Source organism: Leptodactylus fuscus, chromosome 5 (assembly GCF_031893055.1).
Source record: "Leptodactylus fuscus isolate aLepFus1 chromosome 5, aLepFus1.hap2, whole genome shotgun sequence".
Taxonomy (NCBI): Eukaryota; Metazoa; Chordata; class Amphibia; order Anura; family Leptodactylidae; genus Leptodactylus; species Leptodactylus fuscus.
In genome coordinates this window covers 202,553,985-202,578,418 of record NC_134269.1, presented here as the reverse complement: position 1 = coordinate 202,578,418, position 24,434 = coordinate 202,553,985, and the positions used below count along the sequence as shown (strand labels likewise).

At 45.7% G+C, this 24,434-nt stretch overlaps 2 protein-coding genes across 4 annotated transcripts in view; both read right to left on the bottom strand.

The window, feature by feature from the left end:
• PDLIM7 (PDZ and LIM domain 7) overlaps nucleotides 1-3,257 on the bottom strand; it is a 65,834-nt gene extending 62,577 nt beyond the window's left edge. Inside the window, exons 1-2 of one of the 3 annotated variants that reach the window (XM_075275036.1) lie at nucleotides 3,167-3,257; nucleotides 2,903-3,007 (exon numbers count right to left, since the gene is read on the bottom strand). In XM_075275036.1, coding sequence (XP_075131137.1) covers nucleotides 2,903-2,998 — 96 coding nt within the window. In that variant the 5' untranslated portion in view covers nucleotides 2,999-3,007; nucleotides 3,167-3,257. Of the gene's footprint in view, nucleotides 1-2,902; nucleotides 3,008-3,121 lie in introns of all 3 variants that reach the window. The other 2 variants (XM_075275035.1, XM_075275037.1) reach the window with 2 other exon arrangements.
• NSD1 (nuclear receptor binding SET domain protein 1) overlaps nucleotides 1-24,434 on the bottom strand; it is a 274,149-nt gene that overhangs the window by 30,003 nt on the left and 219,712 nt on the right. The window lies entirely within an intron of this gene.

The following is a 24,434-nucleotide window of genomic DNA, read 5'->3' as shown; positions in this document are numbered from 1 at the left end:
CCCCATTGTAGTCTATGGGTCCACAGGTTTCCTTCGTTTTTTAATGTGTATAGATTTCAGGGGGTATCCTAGTGAACTCCCCAAGCCAAGCGCAGATGTGAACCGGGTCTAAGCTATGCAGCCCCAGACTCATGGCAACCATGTCGATGTGTGGAAATGTCAGACACAAGGCACGAAACATATCTGGTCATATAGATGGAGCCTTTGACAGTCCATAGATCTGTATGAAGTTCACCCACAGCAAATTAGCCGTTGACAAGTCCGCTTTGGCTAATCTGCTGCACATAAGGCTCAAACTGGGCCACGGGGAAAAGAGATGACCCAGTGGGGCCCTTACCCATGTGAAATAATGGGGCCCTACATGAACAATCCTTGCAAGAGTGGTGAATGGCACAGTGCACTACATACAATGATGATACCATACAATTTTTTTTGTTGTTGTTCTTAAATGTAGATTGTGAGTTTCATATAGGGATCACAATGTACATTGTTTTTCCTATCAGTATGTCTTTGTAGAATGGGAGGGAATCCACACAAACACAGGGAGAATATACAAACTCCTTGCAGATGTTGTTTGTGGCAGGATTCAAACCCAGGACTCCAGTGCTGCAAGGTTGCAGTGCTAACCATTGAGCTACCGTGTTGTCCCTATACCATACACCTTTGCTCACAGCCTGTGCTACCCTATAATGAACTGGGTAGAATATTTAAATGGGTTATCCACGAATTATCGGCTTTCCTGATCTGTGCCCGATGTAAAGCGCTATCGGTCCCGGGACCGTAGCGCTTTACAGTCAGAAGGGCGTTTCTGACAGTTAGCCCGGGACGCCCTTCTGCCCAGCAGCGCCTATCGCGCTGTACTGTGGAGCGGGGAGGAACGCCCCCTCCCTCTGCTCACAGTGCTCGTCCATAGATGAGTATTATCAGGAGCGGGAGGGGGGAGTTACTCCCCGCTCCATAGTACAGCGCGATAGGCGCTGCTGGGCAGAAGGGCATTCCTGGCTAAGTGTCAGAAACGCCATTCTGACTGTAAAGAGCTACGGTATCGGGACCGATAGCGCTTTACACCGGGCACAGATCGGGAAAGCCGACAGTGCGCTGAATTCAGCGCACTGTCAGCTTTCCAGCATTATATAGAACTGCCTGTGCCCGATCTGATGAAAGGCCCTCTTTAAGAAATAAGCCATATGCATTACGTAGCAGGCCAAACACTATTTTCCTTCCTGGGCCCCTTCTTTTTGCTGTCCGTGCGAGGCTCCCGCACCAATATCTATATATTTTATTTTTGTAGATTGTGAACCCCATGTAGGGATCACAATGTACATTTTTTTCCCTATCAGTATGTTTTTGTAGAATGGGAGGAAATCCACGCAAACACGGGGAGAACATATAAACTCCTCGCAGATGTTGTTCCTGGTGGGACTCGAATCCAGGACTCCAGTGCTGCAATGCTAACCACTGAGCCACCGTGTTGTCCCTTAGGGAGGCTCCTGCACCAATCTTGTCACAGGACAGAAACAGTCCATGTTGATACTTAGGTAGCAGACTAATACTAAAAAAATGTGTGTGAATTCCAGGAATTTGCAAATAGGAGGCGGGTAAGAATAAATTCCACTGGTGGGCCCGGGGTACCCTATTCCGACACTGCACGTACGTCCCAAGTCAGGCTTGAGATCAATTCCAACACTATGGGCATAGTAAAAGTTAAATAATAACATTACACCTAGGAATGACAACATGGACACGAAGAAGACTCAAAGACATCTCTGAAAACTTTTCTCACGCCTACCCCGTAACAACTCCAAGCACAGGGCTCTTGTCTGGGCAGGACCTCCCCTCATACAAACATTTGGGCAGAACAAAATACTTTAGCGTGAAGGGAAATGATTGTCTGAGTGTGGCACAGGAGCAAAATCAACACAGTTCGGAACAAAAGCTGCCCCACCCAGGGAGGAGGGTGTGAATGAATGTCAGTCTCTCCGGCGTCTCAGACCCCCACCAGGTTTTTACAGCCTCAACTCAAAAAAAAAAAAAAAAAAAACTGGAGTGACCCATGAGCATTACACAAGCCCTCCACCCATCATTCTATAGTTACCACCCAGCTGCCTATGGTCACATACCTCTGACTATGTCAATCACTTTTTTGGAGACCTATTTACCCTTTCCTTGCGGTGACATTGTGCTCTTAAAACGAGACGTCCATGTGTTGTATTAACAAGCCGCGGAAAATGTAAGTCATTGAACAAGCGATACGTAAAACTCATGCGAGTGATGATCATCTCTGTACGGCGCTGCGGAATAGGTCAGCGCTATATCCTAGCGATCATCACAAACAAGTAATGTATGGCAACCCCCCTACCCAACCGCAGTGACCAGTTATAGTACCGTCTTTTGCAATAGAGGGGTCTTTGGGCCTCCCCGGTCTGCGACCTCTGTCCTAGATGACCTCCTGTCCTTGTATATTTTGGGACACGCTTATTGCAGATCTGCGACAGGTTATATCAGATATAAAATACCATTTAGCCCCCCCTCACCCCAATACTTAGGTAGAGAATAAACGTTTTATCACATATCCTAAGCGCAGGCCATTCTGATGTGTCAGGGAAATAGGAGCCTCGACTTCAAGGAATTCCTGTCATGTAACCGGATACACACATACTATTTTCCTAGCAACACTCCTATTAGTAGAACTTTTACAGCTTTTAACTTTGTGCTTGGCAGAGATGTGTGTGCCACACCAGGTCACCCGCGCCGTGATGGTGTGGAGTATACGCCGGCGTGCACTGGTGCATATATATATATATATATATATATATATATATATATGTGACAGTGTGACCGGTGACTCCCCAGATCCCCACAGCAATAGCGACGCGATCTTTATCAGCAGGCAGTCACTCACCCTGGAGATGGAAAGTGGCATGTTAAAGTCCTTGCCTCCCTGCAGGCGGAAGCCCCATGGGGCTGGTCCATCCAAAGTCACTTTGTAATCCTCCATGTCACCAATCTGCAGAGAAGAGACAATGCATACAGGTCAGCAGGCTGAAGGGGTTAATGGTGTCTAGGTATGTGGAGCCCCCTGCCGTCACACCCCCCACCCCTGCACCACAAGGTCACCCACTCTATGGGAGCTCCATGCACCTCAGCGTCTCCCCCACAGTCTCACCCAAGGCAGCAGGCGGAAGAAGGACAAGGCTCCGAGTCCTGCCAGCTCTCCCCGGCTCCCAGGCTATATAAGGAGTGTAAGATGACACCCGTGCCGGGGCCGGGGGATACAGGGAAATGAATCATGCCTGGCTTTGGGAGGGACCAGGGCTGCAGCACATTCCCAGCTCCGAGCAGGGGGGGGCGCATTCCTCAGACGGACACTCCAATAGGAGGCAGCAGCGGGGGCAATGGCGGGAGGGCACCGGCTGCAGCATCTCTGGCGGGTACCGGGAGGAGGAGGACTAGGACATGGATGTCCTCCACAGTCCTAGGAGAAGATGGAGGAACTGTGTCCCACATGTGGCATTACATACATCACTGGCCCAGGCTACCATACCACCTAGGACAGGGGGCAACTGTGTCCTACATGTGGCATAGTATGGCATTACTTACATCACTGGCCCAGGCTACCATACCACCTAGGACAGGGGGCAACTGTGTCCTACATGTGGCATAGTATGGCATTACTTACATCACTGGCCCAGGCTACCATACCACCTAGGACAGGGGGCAACTGTGTCCTACATGTGGCATAGTATGGCATTACTTACATCACTGGCCCAGGCTACCATACCACCTAGGACAGGGGGCAACTGTGTCCTACATGTGGCATAGTATGGCATTACTTACATCACTGGCCCAGGCTACCATACCACCTAGGACAGGGGGCAACTGTGTCCTACATGTGGCATAGTATGGCATTTCATACATCACTGGCCCAGGCTACCATACCACCCGGGACAAGGGGGACCACTGAGTCCTACATGTGGCATAGTATGGCATTACATACCTCACTGGCCCAGACTACCATACCATCTGGGACAGGGGGCAACTGTGTCCCACATGTGGCATAGTATGGCATTACATACCTCACTGGCCCAGACTACCATACCATCTGGGACAGGGGGCAACTGTGGCCCACATGTGGCATAGTATGACATTACTTACCTCACTGGCCCAGGCTACCATATCACCTGGAACAGGGGGCAACGGTGACCCACATGTGGCATAGTATGGCATTACTTACCTCACTGGCCTAGGCTACCATATCACCTGGGACAGGGGGCAACGGTGACCCACATGTGGCATAGTATGGCATTACTTACCTCACTGGCCTAGGCTACCATACCATCTGGGACAGGGGGGCAACTGTGACCCACGTGGTAACAGTGGCATAGTATGGCATTACTTACCTCACTGGCCCACCTGAGGCAGTTTACTTTGTCACATTTCTGTCACACATGAGACTCTACCCCACATTTAGGGTGGGTTCACACTTTGCATTTTTGCCATTTTTTAGTATTTGTTGCAGCGTAACCACATTTTTTAGCGGTTTGTCATGTGGATGTTAAAGTATACCGTGCACGAAGAAACGTACAACAGACTAAAGCTTATTCACACAACAGAGCCCTGTGCGTCTACATGTCCCATGTGGTGTTTTTGCACCAGCCTTGCCACTTTTTAGAAAGTGAGCAGAGCCATCACCCGCACCACATTCATCATCATTTACGTCACTTGCAGCCAAATCTTGCAGATGTAGATCTTGACCTAGGCACAAGGACACCAAGAGGCTGATCTTCAATTACCTGCATCCCATACTGGCACAGGCGTACAGTACAACAATCTTCACCAATCCTCCCACACAAATAAAACGTGTAAACCAGCATGACCGTGCGTGCACAACAGTGCTCAATTCACGAAGATTGCTGTAGGTCTCAGCAGACGGACCCTTGGTGAAGTGGCATTTCTCCATTATACTGTGGCTCCTCTATGCATCATCTGTAGGGCAACTCCATTAAATAGGAAGTTTCAGTTGTACTCCAAGTACTTTAATTCATATCATTACCATGTCTATATATCCTGCATGACCCTAGGGCTTTTTCTGTGTGGAAGAGAGAAAGTTAGGGAGCAAAGTGGGTGCAATGAATAACTCACATTGTAGCTGACGTCACAACTAGAGATAGAACCTACAAAAGGGAAACTGCTAAAAAAGTGGATTATAAGCAGTGTGGACCCTGCGGAGAACCCGGCCCAGTCCGATAAACCTCACAAAAATACTACCATGAAGGTTAGTCAAAATGTATATGAAAGCAAAAAGAAACAATGTATATAATAATAATAATGTATTTATTAATACAAAAATATTACATTAGAAACTCATAAATAAATAATAGCAGTTAAAAAGAAGGAAAGACCTGTCTGGGCAAGATGGATTATATCCCAGAAGCACAGAGCATGTGCCAAGGTGGCTACCACAAATATATACTCAAGTATAAAGGTCAGTTCACATGTGAACCGTCCGCGCAGGTTTTGACACAGAGAGAGACACGGCGAGCCGCGTCTCTCTCTGGTCAAAACCGCCTGCCGTGACCATCGCGGTCGCGGCTTTCCCCTCCTATGTCGGCTCAAATGAATGAGCCGACACAGGAGGGTGCTGCCGCTAGGCGGAAGCCGCTGTCCAGCACGCCGCGGTTTCCGCCTGAAGATAGGACATGTCGCTTCTTTTCTCCGCTAGCAGCAGCCCGCCGCTAGAGGAAAAAAGAAGCGCGGCGGTCTGCATAGACCACCATTGTAAAGGGGCGGATTTTGAAGCGGAATCCACTGTCAAAATCCGCCCCTTTGCCCACGTGTGAACGAGCCCTAAGCCGAGTTTTTCAGCACAGTTTTTGTGATGAAAACCTCAGCTTATACTCGAGTCAAGCAAAAAAAAATTATTTTTTTATTTTTTTTTTTGGGGGGGAGGGTGTCTAGCCAGCCGCAATAGTAATGTATAGAATCTCCCATAAAATAGTGAGAAAAAAAATGAAGCTTTAAAAAAATATAATAAAAAATGAAAGTTGTAAATCCCTCCTTTCCCTAGAATACATATAAAAGTAGAAAATGACTGTGACACACAAACACATTAGGTATCCCTGTGTGACAGTGACCGGTCTACTGAATATAGGGGATCTGCAGTGCTCCTGTTCCGTCGGGAAGGGGTTAATAGGAGCACTGCAGATCCCTTATAGTCAGCCAGACTGAATTCCAAGTGGGGGGAAAAAAAACAGTCCTCAAGCTCAGGGAAGGGGCAGAGAGACAACCAAAACACCCCCTCCCCTTCCCTTTAAAATCACCGGGGTCACCACAAAATCAATCAATCAAAATACAATAGGGGATAAAAAAAAGTATTTAGTCGGCCACCAATTGTGCAAGTTCTCCCACTTAAAAATATGAGAGGCCTGTAATTAACATCATAGATAGACCTCAACTACCCAGTCCAGTGACATTACTGTGACCACCCGTCAAATCCAGAATAACCCCCTTTGGCAGAGCGGACCGCTGCGAGACGTGCAGGAAGAGAGGGGATGTTGTGATGATGTCACTGGGATGTTGAGCCATGCCGACTCCAGTGCCGTGGCCAGCTGTGCTAGGTTACGCGGTTGAGCATCCACCGATCGAGGTGATCCCATAGATTCTCGATTGGGTTCAAGTCCGGGTAATTTGCTGGCCAAGGGAGTACGGTAAACTCATCCTGGTGCTCCTCCAACCACGCACGTACACTGCGAGCTTTATGACACGTCGCATTGTCCTGCTGGTAGATGCCATCATCCTGAGGAGAAACATTTCACATGTAGGGGTGAACATGGTCGGCAAGGATAGATGCATACTTGTGCTGCTCCATCGTGCCTTCCACAATGATGAGTGCACCCAGATGGCTGATGACACGCGCCTTCTGCGATAGGCGGTGGTCACATTAATATGACTGGACTGTGTATGAGAGACAAAAGGAGAAAACATATCCAGATCACATCGCCTGATTTGGAACGAATTTATTTGCAAATTATGGTGGAAAATAATTCTATACTATAATGGGTTCCAACGGATTTCTGCCCGAATTTTAAGAGTAGAGTCCCGAATGGTCAGTCAACACTAGTGTGATCACAGCCTTAGGAATAGAGACAAAATGAGAATATTCCTACCTCCCCTTTCCAACAGATATGGTATTCTTATGAAGGGCATATGTAGATTATTTTCTTCAATAAAGGTATTGGTGAGTTTTAGAGCTTTACATTTTTCTCTATATTATAATATGTAGATTATACCGCCCCCTTTTGTTATTTGAATACTCCCATATCTTAAATGTGTGACTCATTAATAAAGATTTTCTTCCCCTTTTTAGAAGGTCTACTGGGTTTCATTTTTCCACCTCCAGATCCCAGAGAGGAGACAGAAGCTCCATTCATTCTGCGGCTATTCACTAATGTCATTTATGTGTCCTCTGTCCCTGCAAATTACTAGTACAGGACGCTGGTGGTGATAACTACATTAGGGAATTGATGTTTATGTATGCGCGCATACACTGAGTCACTGTCCCATTCACTTCACAGATACCATTCACTTCAATGTGTGCCGGCTCACGCGCGCTACACTTTGAAATCAATGGGTTAAAAAGCCTCCCATTGATTTCAATGTGTAGCACCCATAAGCCGGCACCCATTGAAGTGAATGGGATCTGTTTTGAGCGCTCACACTCTGACACGTGTATATGTGTCTGAATGCGCAGCGCGTCACTCCGTGGGAGTAACGTGCACAATACAGTGCACATTATAGTGATACACAGCACACCTTTGTTATACCTCCGCCACCCCGTACACAGAAATGATCTTCCCACTGCTATGACATCACCCATCCTACTTCAGCTGCAAGAGCAGGGTTCCCAGGGCCGACGGCCCATCCCCAAAGCACCGACTGCCTCACAAGTTGTTTTATACCAAATCTCCGAGAGTGACATAGATAACAATGGTGTTCTGTAATGGGCTCTGTAATGTGGTGGAGACAGTTGACTATGCTTGGAGGAAGTGGCGGAGACTTGTACATTTGTTCAACACATTTCACAGAATTCTAAACTCTTGAAACCACAGCCAAATAAAGAAACTGGATCTATATACAATATAAATCCATACTGTCAGGGTCTGGGGTTGCTAGGTGGGGCGGCATAGACACACAAGTCCAGTTTCTTTTAGTCCAAAACAAAGGTAGAGTTTATTTTCACTCAAAAAAGTTAGTGCAGCAACAAAAGGAAACAATACAAAAATAAATACCTGCCCGGCTAGGCACTAACTAACATAGAATAGGTTACCTCACCTAGAAGAACAGGAATCAAAAGCCAGTAGAATCATTCAGGACACAGCTCCAAAAATATGACCTCTGTGTTTGTTCTCCAGCCAGTTGTGCCAAAGGTCTGCTGCTGGAGCAACTTCTTAAGCCTCCTTGACGAGGAGACTTTCTGCAGCTGAGTCGCTGCCAGAACATCCCCAAAGTGTGGACTGGAGGGGGGTGGAATGACAGGTCCCACTACCAACCTACCTGCCATTCCTAAAAATCCAGCCCAGTAACCGGAACTTTGAAATAACACTCAGCAGACAAAATTATCTGCTGAGAACCAGTCTGTCTGGAGTTTTCTCATCTCACCCACCTGAGTAGTCTGGGTGAGATGTACATCCCCTCCATTACCTGGCCGGCCATCGGCTTACAACGTATAATAAAATATTCACATTATGGGTATTATCTTTTTTAATTTTATTGATTTCTCATTTAATTTTACAGATACCAAGCACCGAAACAATGAACCGATAAAATACAAAATACGTAATGGATTCCTTTCCCAAGAAATTTGGAACAGACTGACACATCTGCAGACCCTGAGCACCTAGTGCGGTAATACAATTAAATCTGTGACTTCTGCTTTTGATTGCTAAACCTAAAGCCCCCTGATTCAACTACTCCATAAAAGAACTTAAAGAGGACCTTTCACTATTTGGGGCACATCCGGCTTTCCCTTTTTGTGCCCCCAGTGCCGGTACCGTGTCAGAAGGGCGTTTGTGACAGTCAGTCAGGAACGCCATTCCTCACAGCAGCGTCTATAGTGCGGTACTGTGCGATGACGCTGAGCAGTGAGGAACTCCCCCACAGTACTCGTCTGTGGAGGTGTACTATGGGGAGAGGGAGGGCGCAGTCCTCTTTAACTACTTCCGGACCGCCCATAGAGTATATATATCCAGAAGTGGACGTACCGATACATCCTTGCAGTTTTCAGAAGCTGTACGAAATTGTGCAGGTGCTGAAACAAGGACTACAGCTCCCCTAGAGAAGGCAGGGAAGGTTTATTACCGTCCCTGCTTTCCCAATCACTGTGTACGCAGCCCTCAATGAGCGCTGTATACACAGTCATGATGCAGCTCCTCTCTGACACAGCGGGAACCTGATTCAATGTGATCAGAATCTGTTAGAGCTGCTCTGTCCTGCAGGACCAAGATCAGCTCTATAGTAACATGCAGGAGGCTGTATTCCTCCTGTAACTGTGGCTATATGTAAAGTAAAAAAAAAAAAATTAAGTAAAATAATAATAATAATATGGCCTTAACACAGGTTCTAGCCCCATCCCTGATAACACCATACAAAATACAGATTACTAGACCGGAGAGGAAAAACTATTTTGTAAAGTTTTTCAGTAGTACTTTGTGACAGACACGTTTTCCCTCCTTTTTTGATTAGATTTATGGAAAATTATAAAACATGCAAAAATAAAAAACATAAAAATAAAGCCCTATGTGTCACCAAGAAAAGACGCAGAAATGAGTTGAATAACGCAAATGCTAAAAATGTTACAGTCTTCAAAACTGCACATACCAAAAAAACAAAAATGTGTCTGGTCCCGGACCAGAAATTGGCCTGGTACAGAAGTGGTTAAAGGGAGTCTATCACTAAGGATTTTGGTTTTTAAAGGGATCCTATCATTGGATACCCTTTTTTTCTCACTAACACGTAGGAATAGCCTTAAGAAAGGCTATTCTTCTCCTACCTTTAGATGTCTTCTCCACGCCGCCGTTCGGTTTTCTTTGGTATGCAAATGAGTTCTCATGCCTCGCAGCCACAAGAAAATGGCCATTTACATCATCTTACTGTGTAAGTGGCCATTTTCTTGTGGCCCAGGCATTCACAGTCGGCTCTGCCGAGGCCTAGAAGATTGAAACCCAGGACGGAAGAAGATACAGGGAGAGTGCGTTCCTGAAGAAGATAGAGGTGGCGCTGGAGATTTCTCTCACAGCATTGACGACGCCCCCAGTGCTGCGAGAGAACTCATTTGCACACCAAAGAAAACCTGGATTTCTACCGAACGGCGGCGCGGAGAAGACATCTAAAGGTAGGAGAAGAATTGCCTTTCTTAAGGCTATTCCTACGTGTTAGACAGAAAAAAAAGGATATCCAATGATAGGATCCCTTTAAGTAAACATACATTGGAATAGCCTACTTCTCTTTCTCTCTTGCTCTCAGCAATCTTTGAAATATATCGTTTTTGGCAAATATGTAAATTAAGCTCAAGGAACACCGGAGGGGAGTCAGTGTCGCCCATGGTGCAAAAATGTGACCTCTGAAGGTACCCTAAAGAATTTGCAACCAGTCTCCCATGCGCAACCATATAATAAGCTGGCTGCAAACCAAAAAATCCTCCTAAAAAGTGTTTATTATTGTCCCTATGAAATGGAGTTTTTCTGAATTCTTTGCATTTTAAATTCTCACGTATAATAATAAGATTTGCTGAGATTTCTTTAACTCCGTAATGACATTTTTATTCTCTTGTTGGGAAAAGGAACATTGAGAATGAAATGACACATTTAGAGAAAGTCTGGCTGTAAAATACACAGCACGAACATATCAAAGAATAAAAGTCATTTTCCCGACACTCCGGGATACAGTTGTACAGAATACGGCACAATACACATTCGATAGCCTCCCACTACTAGAAGCTTTCTCACGGGTCATTAAATAAGAAAATTGTTTTGCTCATATAGCACAAGATTTGGATATGGAACAGGAAGAAGTATATATAGGATTTATTTTTGCAGGGGGGGATAGATTACGTTCATGTTTTAAGTATGTGAAACAAAATCTACCCAAGAGTTTGAGGCATCTAGCTATTGTGTCAGAATGGCATCTTATTGTAATGATAACCTATTTGTTACATTATGTGTAATATCTCTATTGTGAACATAGATAGGCACATGCAGTGGCATAACTAAAGTCTTGTAGGCCTCGGTGCAATCTTATGTCCGGGCCCCCTACCTCATCCCTACAGTGAATTCTAGATAGTGATGGTTATGGGTGCTAAGGAGTTTAATCCAACTTAGTGTGGTTCGGGTAATCTGTGGGTCTCCTTGGCTTATGGGCCAGATGGAAGCTGCAATTTCAATACTGATGCCAGTGCTTATGGGCCCCCTAAGGCTCCTGGGCCCTGGTGCGACTACACCCTCAAGTTATACCTCTGTACACATGAGATCCTTACCGGACTTCATTATAATCAGTGGGGTCCACTGAGCACTATTGGTATCAGTCACGTTATGATTTAGAAACTGATATTATAGGGGACTTTTCTGTTCCTGTAATACACAGTCCAGTCATATTAATGTGACCACCGCCTACTTTTGACGTCAATGTTGAATAACCAATCGCAGAAGACACGTGTCATCAGCCATCTGGGTGCACTCATCATTGTGGAAGGCACCATGGATCAACACAAGTATGCATCTATCCTTGCGGACCATGTTCACCCCTACATGCGAATTGTTTTTCCTCAGGATGATGGCATCTACCAGCAGGACAATGCGACGTGTCATAAAGCTCACAGTGTACGTGCGTGGTTGGAGGAGCACCAGGATGAGTTTACCGTACTCCCTTGGCCAGCAAATTCCCCGGACTTTAACCCAATCGAGAATCTGTGGGCACTGGTGTCGGCATGGCTCAACATCCCAGTGACATCATCACAACATCCCCTCTCTTCCTGCAGGTCTCGCAGCGGTCCGCTCTGCCAAAGGGGGTTATTCTGGATTTTGACAGGTGGCCATATTAATGTGACTGGACTGTGTAGAATAGTAACACGGTGTGAACCAAGCCTTACCTGCTGCACTTTTAGGCTTTTCCCAGGTGCCTAAGGCTGAGTTCAGTTTTTCAAGTCCGTCAGTGAATCAGAAATTCTCATATAACATGTGGACTTCACTGGGCTTTTTTGGGCCATCAGTTCTTCTCTGTTTATCTAAGTTCTGTTATATATAGCCTGGTTTCTATGGAAAGTCTTCTATTTATATTCGTCATTAAATACCAATTTGGTTTTTTTTCCCATTTTTCTGATTATTCTGAAACAGCAGAGAGAGATGTAACAATGTCAGAAGTTATTATATTATATTTTATATACTTCTTAGAAGTACGTGGATTAGGGCTGTTCATAAAACTTGGAATATAAAGCAACATACAAGGGCTCGGAGCATCAATAGTTACTACATCATCTTGTAACGCATTCTGGCAGCCGTGCTTATCGAGGTTTCGACATCCTCTGTTACAACAGAGGAAACCGAGCGACTCAGCACCGCACTGATAGAATTCTCCTGGCTCCCGACAATCAGTGGTTTTGGCAATTAGTATGTTTTGGGTTTTTTTTTTTTAGTTGTAACAAGTGTACTAATCTAGTGCACGCCTTATTGGCTGTAACAACTGCAAGGAGTTCCCACATGTACAGTATATAAGGAATCTTTTGTATACCACAGAGCGTGCCAATGGTGGGTAAAGCGTTTTCAATGCCCAAGGCAGAATTAGCACTATGTGCCCACTCATTCACGTAGTACTACCATGTTAGTGCCCGTGTCATTCTGACAGCCATATACTCTAAGTATCTGTACAAATATGCCACAGTGCAAATAAAATAGTCAAAATAACCAGGGGCAATAACCAGGGGCACGCTACCTTTAGTAGAAAACATGCTAAAAACTAGAATCAGGATTGACTAAACAGTGGCGTGGATAGGGAAAGGGTCGACACACTACCGAATAGATGGGAGGCTGGTATGTACGCAGTACTGGGTCTTCTTCCTTGCATGAGATACTGCAGTACTACACATGTGCCAGCCTCCAATCTATCAAGGCTTGCATAAGATTTACTTAATACCTGGCTTCTGGCGCCACGTTTCAGAAATGCTACTTTTTTTGTTGCAGATTTTGCTGCATTTTTTTGAGCCAAACCCAGTAGTGGCTACAGAAGGAATGGAAAATATCTAGGAAGCTCTTATACTTCTCCCTTCTGCACAAACCACTCCTGGCTCCGGCTCAGAACAAAAAATTAATAAAAACACGTGGAAAAATCTGCAGCAAAAAGCCGCTTTTCTGCCATATGTAGCCTTAGGGTGCCTTCACACGGCGTAGCGCGCCGCTCCTTTAGACACGTATACACGTGTCCGAGCGCGACGCTTCAAAACAGAGCCCATTGATTTCAATGGGTGCCGATATACGCGTGCCACCCATTGAAATCAATAGGTAAAAAAGCCGGCCGGCGGCCATTTTTGGGAGGCCGCTCTTGCTTTTGTAGTTTAATGCAGGAACGGCCTCCCAAAAATGGCCGCCGGCCGGCATGCGCACTCGGCCCTGCTGGTATCTCACTGGCAGAGCCAACTGCGCAGGCGTCGGAGGTGACGCAGGAGGAAGACGACAGAGAAGGGGAGGGTCCAGCTGAAGATAGAGGCGTCGCTGGAGCCTGTTCTCGAGCAGCAGTGGGGACGCCTCCATCGCATTTTCGTGTTCCGTGTTGCGTGGAGTTGTGGTCAAAATTGCCATGTAGGCTTAGTGCTTTCTGAATACCACCAGATCTGTATTATCTATCTTTTCCTCTTCAGTAAAAAACATCTTGTATATGTAGATACTATTTTTTTCTTTTCTTTTAGTAGTCAGGCTTCATGCACACGACCATGCGCAGTCTACGAGTCAGTAACAACAGCGTAGATGACACACAAAAGGTATCAGAGGTAAGTTATTATGGGAAGTTCCGCACCTGTTTTGTGATGTGTGAATAAGGTAACTGCGGTTCTCATATTTATACATAGCAAGAAAAAAAACTTAGGAGTACGAAGCATAAATTGAGCAATGTCTATAGGAAAGTGAGGTCATTTGTAGACATTGCACACACATGCCTGAAACTGAAGGCTTAAGAACTAGTGATTCACTGGATGAAACACAAAAGTAGACTAGACAGGAGCACAAGATTTTACACTCTATGACCCACAATTGTTTCATGATCTATCTGTGACGGCATCTAACTCAGATATATTGCTATGTAGAAAAACTAATCTCAGTCCGGCTACTTGTCCTGGTTACATAAAGTCATCACAAGTAGATAAATCTTGATATTAAGAATTAATGTAGCAGAATGATTTATCCTACTAATATTATAAATGTGAAAGTTTGTGTGTTTGGATGGATTTGGATGAAATTCGGCACATAGATAGAAATTTGTAACCTCAATTAAAATATAGGCTACTTTTTATCCCGGTAAATGACATTGCTTCACGACTGTTATGAATTTATGTTCACATACTATATTACACTGCTCTTATCTCAGCTTCTGAGAAAGCCAGGGCTGTTATCTCTATGAGTAAACACATGCTAGCCCTCAGTGTAAATGCATTTGTATATTAGCTGATCTGCTCCAGGCATTGCTGACAAACTGACATGGGCAAACACCTTTAATCCAAATTGGCAGTTTGCCAATTTTCAACATGCCTGGAAAAAGAGAATCTAATTTGTTGCAAACAACAAGAGTTATGAAGGTAGCCAGAAGTCACAGAGCTCTCCTCAAACGGAGCTGAGGGGGATCAACGACGCCAACAACACACTCATTATATGGTGTCCCAGTGAGCTGCTGAGATACCGGAACAATCACGGGCAAAATGCGAGGAATGAGTTCAGCAGCAGGCCAGCTTCAGAGCTGCCAAAACGCCAGAGCATATGGATCATCAATGGCAACAATACGCTCATTATATGGTGACCCAGCGAGCTGCTGAGATACCGGAACAATCACGGGCACAGCGCAAGGAATGAGTTCAGCGGCAGGCCAGCTTCAGAGCTGCCAAAACACCGGAGCATGCGGATCATCAATGCCAACAACACGCTCATTATATGGCGTCCCAGCAAGCTGCTGAGATACCTCAACAATCACGGGCACAGCGCGAGGAATGAGTTCAGCAGCAGGCCAGCTTGACAGCTGTGAAAAAGCTGGAGCAGGTGGATCATCAACACCAACAACACATTCATTATATGGCATCCCAGCGAGCTGCTGTGTTGCCGGAACAATCACAGGCACGGTGTGAGGAACAAGGTCAGCAGCAGGACAGCTTGAGAGCTGCTGAAATGCCAGAGCAGGCAAACCATCAATGGCAGCAATTTGCTGAATGTAGGCGGATCATCGACACCAACAACCTCCAGACAAAGTGGCGGGCAGAGGCTAGTTATTTATATAGTAACATAGATAATATATATTTATATACTGACATATTTCCCACAGCTTAGAAAAAAAAAAAGCTCAATTTCAGAATAAGCCTGAGATTTAGAAATGACATGGCAGCCGAGAGACAAGAGACACTCACTAGAGTTATGTTCTCAGAGGATGTATACAATATATAGAATGTATGACCCGGGCGCCGGAAGTTATAGAGATAGAAAGAGCCTTCTGGTCGCTGTCCATGCTAAACAATATTTTCTAAAGTAGGGGATGTGAAAAAAAAAAACACACCCCCAAAAAAAACAAAGCAAAACAAAAACATATCTACTTTACTTGTCGCCAATGCTCCGTTGGCCTCAGTTGTCATGTGCACTTCCAACGGAAGATGGAGCAATGGAACTGAAGGACCAGACTGCACCGGGAGGTGCCGGAGCATCGGGGACAGGCAGATATGGTTCTCTTATTTATTTTTACCTCCCCCAGCCAAATTAATAAAAACATTTTTTTAGCCTTGACAACCCCTTTAACAACTTTATTTATATAGCGCCAATATACTCTGCAGAACTTTACAAATCAGAGGAGACATTTACTGTATTTGATATTACAATGTGACAAAGAAATAACAATCAAACAATTGTAGTTACAATACTATGGCAGGGCTCCCGGCTGCCATGTCAAGGGGATGGCTCCCTCGATTGCGAGATGCCATGGTTGGTTAATTTGACCAAACACTACAGTGTCCATGGTCAAGTCTCAGTAGACTCTAGTACTGCAACTCTCCAGGACACAGCCAGGCATTCACCAAGGATCTGCCCTGACCTGAACAACCTGCTGCCTCTTATAGGCCGATGATGAGCCCAGCCATCATACGTGTGCTGAAACCTCCTTCCTAGCATCACTGCGCCACATATGCACCAAACATAGGTGAGGAACCTTGGGGAGATATATAGTGAGTCCAGCACCCTGACTGTCATCTTCTCACAACACACACACATACTTGCTGGGTTAAGCGTATACATACCCCCCAACTTTGAAAGGACAGAAAGAGCGATAGAATTTGCGGCATGCTAGGTGCGGTGTGGTAAATTTATCTCCACCCACTTCTATGTTGACGCCGCCCATTCTCATCCATTTTTCTTTGTGCCCCCATACAATATAATACCCCTACAGTCACCCTAACTTTAGACATTAAACCGGGGCAACTAGAGGGGGATGTTAACCCGCTTCTTCTGTCACGTCACTCACATCGCTTCTGCAGCTCCCTGAATACTCTGAAGAGGGAGACCTCAGACAGAGCAGCATTGACAGAGCGAGGAACAGTGAGTATCAGTGGGGTTTTTTATGTTAAATTGGTGGCAGATGGAGGGAGGGGACATAAAACTGTGGGGAGATGAAGAGGGACATTAAACTGTGGGTAACTGGAGGGTGACATTAAACAAGGGGCAATTAAAGGGGGACATGTCTGTTTAATGTCCTCCTCCAGTTGCCCACAGTTTAATGTCCCTCTTCATCTCCCCACAGTTTTATGTCTCCTCCCTCCATCTGCCACCAATTTAACATAACCCCCCCCCCACACTGATACTCACCGTTCCTCGCTCTGTCAATGCTGCTCTGTCTGAGGTCTCCCTCTTCGGAGTATTCAGGGAGCTGCAGGCGTGATGTGAGTGACGTGACAGAAGAAGCACAGAGGTGAAGCAGGAGCTGTGCAAACAACTCCTGATTCATCATTGTATTCAACTCATCTGCATCCTCCAGAAGCAGATTAGTTCAAACTGGGACATACCTCCCATCAACCGGGTCAGACTCTGAATTCAGGACTGTCCCGCTGACTTCGGGACAGTTGGGAGGTATACATATATGGTTAAACCCATATATAGTTAACAACTGCTTCGGGAGTGGTTAAAAAATAGGTAATTTTCTGGTGACACATTGCTTTTAGGAAGTCCTTCAGATGGTTTGCAAGCAGTGTGCTGGTTATTGAGAAGTGTTCTGGTTATTGGCCAGTGTTCTGCAAATTGGGTTGGGTTGCAAATTGGGGGGGTTTATATGAACATAGCGGAATCTGCACACGTAAACCGGCCTGACTAAAGGCTCTGTCGTTCAAGACAGCCAGCGTGGTAAGTTAAAATAAACATTTGTCCCTATGTCAAAGCCAATGCTTACAAGCCAGCGATCTACAATTAGATCCATATGTACGCCTGGGAGACTAAATCTATGCCATGACATTGCAAGGACATAGGATTAACAGCCAATGAATTCCCATAGGAGGGGGGATTAGAGCCGCGCTTGCTATGCTGTGGAATTTAGATTGTACGCCATGCACTAAAGACATTTATTGTTCTTGTAAGAGATGACACACTCCATTATACAGTGACAATGCGGACGGCGAGCCATGGCTTTCTTCAAAGTGAAATGGGTTTGGCCTTTTTCATTACTCAGAAGGCGTGTCAAAATATTCTTTTGTTGCCGCGTGCACTTTACGTTTCTGCACGGTGGTATGGATTCTGGAGAAATCAACTCTGTTTCTAGAACTGAAAATCATTTTTGGGTTCCAGAAATTTTACAGACAGCTGGACTGATAGGAAAGAGTTGTCGAAACCCAAATGTCCCTGTATTAGCAGGTGCTGTTTACATATCTATATTCTTATTGAGGCAACTGCAGCGGCAGATGGCTGGAGTGATAACAGGGATGGAAGAACAGATACTGCCAAGTAAAAGTGACCATCTGCCATCAATAACACTGTATAGTGTGTCTGTAGAGTGAAAATACCATGAACAGACCACTTAATGGCCAATTACAGAAAACTTCCCAGAAGCTTATTACGACTTATAGGAAGTAGTGTTTTTGTTGTTTATTACATTCAATTTATTATTACAAGGTTCTGTTCATCATCTACAAAGGAAGAAACAATGAAGCACAATAGGGCCAGGACTGCTCTGCAACTTGATGTCATTTCCTATCAGTTTTAGTTGTCCAGATTACAATAGCGCAAATTACACATTGTATTGGGCGACCCTAAATTCACTTTACCAAATAAATCTCCAATGTGGGCATAGTCATGGAGCTTCATACACTTGATGGAAAAGTGCTGAATGGGATACTAAAAGGTTGTGCAAGAAATTGCAACTTTTTTTACAACTCTTTCTGGCTAAGACTATGTTCACACTACATACCTCTCAACCTTCCCACATTCAGCAGGACAGTCCTGGATTCAGGGTCCTGTCCCGCTGTCCTGGTCAGCGGGAGGTATGTCCCAATATCAACTCGTTTGCATCCTGTCTAGACGCAGATGAGTTAAATACAGTTATGAAGCAGGAACCATCTGCAGACAGCTGCTGCTTTATTCCTCTTGTGCTCCAATCCTGTGAGCTGCAGGCATGATGGATGACGTCACACACATCGTGCCTGCAGTTCCCTGAACAGTCCAGGAGAAGAGACTTCATAGAGCAGCAGGGGAGCAAAGAGAGGTATTAGTGTTTTGTTTTTTTATATTAAACTTTGGGTGCAAATGACGGTGCACCAGTGGCGTAACTACCGCCATAGCAGTAGAGGCAGCTGCCACAGGGCCCGGGACATTAGGGGCCCAGTGACAGCTGCTACCACTGCTATCATTATACTCGGGGGGTCTGTTATTTACCTCTCCACGATCCGTGCAGACTTTGGCCTAGTCGTCTGATGTCTCATGACCCCGGCCTGCGTCCCGGGTCATGTGACGTCTGACGTAATTGAAGATGGACTACTTCGGAGGCCGACAGCGTAGGAGACGGGAGATAGGTGAGTAACAGAATTTTTTTTATGTTTTTCTCCCCCTGGGTCTCCGATTATTATACTCTGGGCTCTGAAAAGACCTCAGAGTGTAATAATTGTTTATGGGTGTCCACAGTGGGACATAATACTGTGTGCAGGGGCCATTATGGGACATAATACTGTGTGCAGGAGCCACTATGGGGGATAATACTGTATGCAGGAGCCACTATGGGGGATAATACTGTGTGCAGGGGCCACTATGGGGGATAATACTGTGTGCAGGGGCCACTATGGGGGATAATACTGTGTTCAGGGGATACTATGGGGGATAATACTGCGTACAGGGGCCACTATGGGGCATAATAGTGTGTGCAGGGGCCACTATGGGGGATGATACTATGTGCAGGGGCCACTAAGGGACATGATACTGTGTGCAGGGGCCACTAAGGGACATAAAACTGTGTGCAGGGGCCACTATGGGGCGTAATACTGTGTGCAGGGGCCACTATGGGGGATAATACTGTGTGCAGGGGCCACTATGGGGGATAATACCGTGTGAAGGGGCCACTATGGGGGATAATACTGTGTGCAGGGGCCACTATGGGGGATAATACTGTGTGTAGGGGCCACTATGGGGCATAATACTGTGTGCAGGGGCCACTATGGGGGATAATACTGTGTGCAGGAGCCACTATGGGGGATAATACTGTGTGTAGGGGCCAGTATGGGGGATAATACTGTGTGCAGGAGCCACTATGGGGGATAATACTGTGTGAAGGGGCCACTATGGGGCATAATAGAGCGCGCAGAAATGCGTAGGAGGGGGTCGGTCGAGGTCGTCGGTGTCGGTTGGGGGGGGGGCATGTCACAAGTTTGCCCCGCCATTCCTAGTTATGCCACTGAGGTGCACATTAAACTTGGGGCAGACAGAGGGGGAACATTAAACTGGGGACAGATGTAGGGGAGGAACATTAAACTGGGGGGGGGGGGGGGCAGGTTCAAAGTGACATTAAACTGGGGGAAGCTGGAGGAAGATATTAAACTGGGCAAGTTGGAAGGGGACATTAAACCATGGGAATAGCTGGAGAGGGACATGTCTGCCTCTAGTTGCCCCCAATTTAATGTCCCCCTCTAGTTTTGCCCAGTTTAAACTGGGGTACCAAGAGAGGGACTTCATACTGTGGGGCAATTGGGCAATTGAAGGGGAACATTATAATGTGGGGGCATATGTAAAAAGGGATGAGAAAGGGCGGAGTCAACGTAGAAGTGGGTGGAGCTAAATTTGCTGTGGAGTGCTGCATATCCTGTCCCTCTTTCTGTCCTTTGAAAGTTAGGATGTATGACATTACCGTTGTGGTTATTGGTCACAGGAGGACAGCAATGGATATTAACTGTAGCAGAGTTACGGACATAGACGTCGCCCCCTCTGTTTGTGTCCATTCCCATTGACAACAATGTGCACAACATGAGGGATGCTATCTTCCATCAAGCACAACTTTTTCCTGTCTGAAAAGTAAAAAATGTGATGGAAGAATCTGTGACGGATGAGAGCAATAAACATTAAATAACGATAGTATGAACCTACCCTTGCAGAGTATTTTTTTTGCAGCCCCCTCCAGCGATATTGAAAACACAGCTTTTCCGCTGCAGATTTTTTTCTGCAATGTGTGGATTGGATTAGCCAGGATTCCATCCGCTTTGCAGGTAACGTAAAACACAGTGGCCGAAAAGCTGCATTTTCGCAACGTGGGGCCCGGCCTAATAAGGTATTGGAATAGAGTTCAATCTCTGCAATGACTAAGCACTTTCTATCTGAAATCACTGAAACGTGTTCACTCTTCTAAGCAATGATGCACCAAAGCTTGGATGACAGCAATGCTTTTGTATGTAGGTGCTGCCCTTCTGCCATGATCTGTATCCAATGTGAATCTGATAGTAGAGGCAGCACTTGAATGATTTGCTAACAAATTTAGGAATTCACTGTAGTCACCGCCAAGGTTTATGCATCAATCATCATATCAGGCACACAGTTACTTCTGTAATGCATTGGTAGAGGGTAGTCTTTGGGAACGAAGAGGGGGGTAGCTATATTTTATGACCTGCTGGAGGTTTTAACAATCTTTGCCAATTAACTCCCATTCATTGAGGCAGCCATAAAACATAGATACCTACACAGACAATAGAGAAAATACACGTGTGTCTCCAATATGGTAGTACCAAAAAAAGTTTTTAAAGTGAAGCTTCAATTTTTTTAAGCAATGCAAAGCAGTCATAGAATTAGATGCAAAATCTGCTGATGTTGTCACCCACATCTAGTCCCTGTACCAAAACGCTGCAGAGCTAATATTAAAATGGACCTTCCAGGACCTTATGCTGTGAGGATGATGTCACAGGTGCTGAAAGTTGTACCAAGTTCTGACAACTTTGGTTGGTCCCAAATGTCCCGGATTCAGTGGGACAGTCCCAAATTCCAGGTCCTATCCCGCTGTCCTGGTTGGGGCGAGGTATGCCTCGGTTTCAACTGATTTGCTTCCGGAGGATGCAGATGAATTGAATGTAATGGTGAAGCAGGAACCATCCGCAGACAGCTCCTGCCTCACCACTGTGCCCCTTGTGTGTTCCAGCCCCAGGAGCTGTAGACACAATGTGATGACATCATTCACATTGTGCCTGCAGTTCCCTGAAATCCAGGAGAAGAGACTATGACTACTACATAGCAGTAAGGGAGCGAGGAAAGGTGAGTACTAGTGTTTTTTATGTTTATCTGTTAAAAGGAGGAAGACATTAAACTGTGATGGCAGATGGAGGGGAGCATTAAACTGGAGGATCAGATGAGGGGGGGCATTAAACTGGAAGGCCAGATGAGGGGGACAAAAAACTAGGGGGTAGATGAAGGTGAACATTAAACTGAGGCAAGATGAAGGGGGAAATTAAACTGGAAGGCCAGATGAGGGGGACAGTAAATGAAAGATCAGATGTGGCGGACAGTAAACTAGGGGTAGATGAGGGGGACATTAAACTGAGGCAAGATGAAGGGGAACATTAAACTGGAAGGTCAGATGAGGGGGACAGTAAACGAAAGGTCAGATGTGGGGAACAATAAACTAGGGGTAGATGAAGGGGAACATTAAACTGAGGCAAGATGAAGGGGGAAATTAAACTGGAAGGCCAGATGAGGGGGACAGTAAACGAAAGGTCAGATGTGGGGGACAATAAACTAGGGGTAGATGAAGGGGAACATTAAACTGAGGCAAGATGAAGGGGAACATTAAACTGGAAGGCAAGATGAGGGGGGCAGTAAATGAAAGGTCAGGTGTGGGAGACAATGAACTAGGGGTAGATGAAGGGGGACATTAAACTAAGGCAAGATGAAGAGGAACATTAAACTGGAAGGTCAGATGAGGGGGACATTAAACTGAGGCAAGATGAAGGGGGACATTAAACTGGGAACAGTTGGAGGGAGACATTAAACTGAGGGGGCAGCTGGAGGATGACATTCTGTGGAGACATATCATGTTAGGGTTAGACTATGGGAGGACACAAAGAGAAATGAGATGGGAGTGGGCAGAGTCAAAGTAGAAGTGGGTGGGCCTAAATGTGCCCTCGGTGTGCACTGCTGTGCTGTTCTTTGAAAGTTGGGAGGTATGGTGATGGGAGCATGGTGACTGTGAGGGGCGAGCATGAGGAGCAGAGTATGTGAGAGGCGGAGGAGCAAGGGGGCATTTTGACATAAGAGGTAGGACAAAGGAACAGGGAGTGGGACTTTGATGAATCTGAGGTCACATTATAGTTCTCAATAGAATTTGCAGGCAGCAGCGACCTCTTATTTACACAGTAAGCCATGCGAGAATAAAAAAAGGTCACGCTGTGATCATATGACGTATCGAAGAAGGTGAAAGCAGGATAAGAAAAGACACTGAGAGTAGACAACTATTACTACTAAAAGGGATGGTCTTTCAGAGGACATAATGAGTCAAAATGATACATACTTTAACTTTATTCATCTCCCATTAAACTCTATTAAATATCATTAAGCTAAAATGAAATACGCCAGACATTCACTGCAGCTAACTGCACAACGGAGAACTACTGAATTTCAATCGGAACGCAGGAAATAGCTGAAGTTCCACACTTCTCCAGTGTTCCCATTGAAGTGAATGGCAACAGGAGAGCACCAGCTTTCACTGCAACTATATATATATATATATATATATATATATATATATATATATATATATATATATATATATACACAGCCCTGCTCCCAGGATCGGTAGTGGTCTCTCTATACAGGGGTATTCCCATCTCAAGGATCATATGCGGAGTTGTAGCTTAAAAGGGTTGTCGGGGGAGTATTTACTCACTTACCTGGCCCAGGGATCCTTTTAGTGAGCCCTGGGGTTCTGATAATGTCACAACCTCCAGGTCATGTGATTGGCGGCAGCGTTTGGCTCCCTGAGTATGTATCCACTTACCTGGTCCTGGGGGTTCCGGTGACATCATGACCCCCTGATTATATGATTGGCTCCCTGGGTCACTCCGCCCCCTTGTACCCCAATCACACAAGTAATTTATTAGCTATTTTATAGGGGCTGGCTTTACTATAGTTAGCCATCTTCCATAGTACAGGTCAGATGGGAGAAGGAGGGCGGGTGGAGCGACCCAGAGAGGCAAATGATGCCTCTGATCACATGACTCTGGGGCGTGACGTCACCGTAACCCCCCGGACCAGGTAAATACTCCTCAGCCAACCCCTTTAAGCAAATGGAAGTGTTCGACCCAATACATTGCTTTATCTATCCATTCGTCAGATACTGCTAAAAATTCCTCCTCAGTCTTTACAGACGGTTGCCTAGGTTGTAGACCTGTTAAAGAGGAAGTTTCACGCCTTATTATATACCACTTTAAAGCAGACATTGTGCTGAATTCAGCTTTCTCGATATTCACCCTAGTGCTGGAGATATCAGTGTCGTTCATTTTGGCACCGATATCTCCCCACTGTCAGAAGAGTGGAACTTACAGCCTAGTGTCATCGTCACTTAGCGAAGATGCTAGGCTGTAAAACTCGCCCTTCTGACAGTGGGGAGATATCAGTGTCGTTCATTTTGGCACCGATATCTCCCCACTGTCAGAAGGGTGGAACTTACAGCCTAGTGTCATCGTCACTTAGCGAGGATGCTAG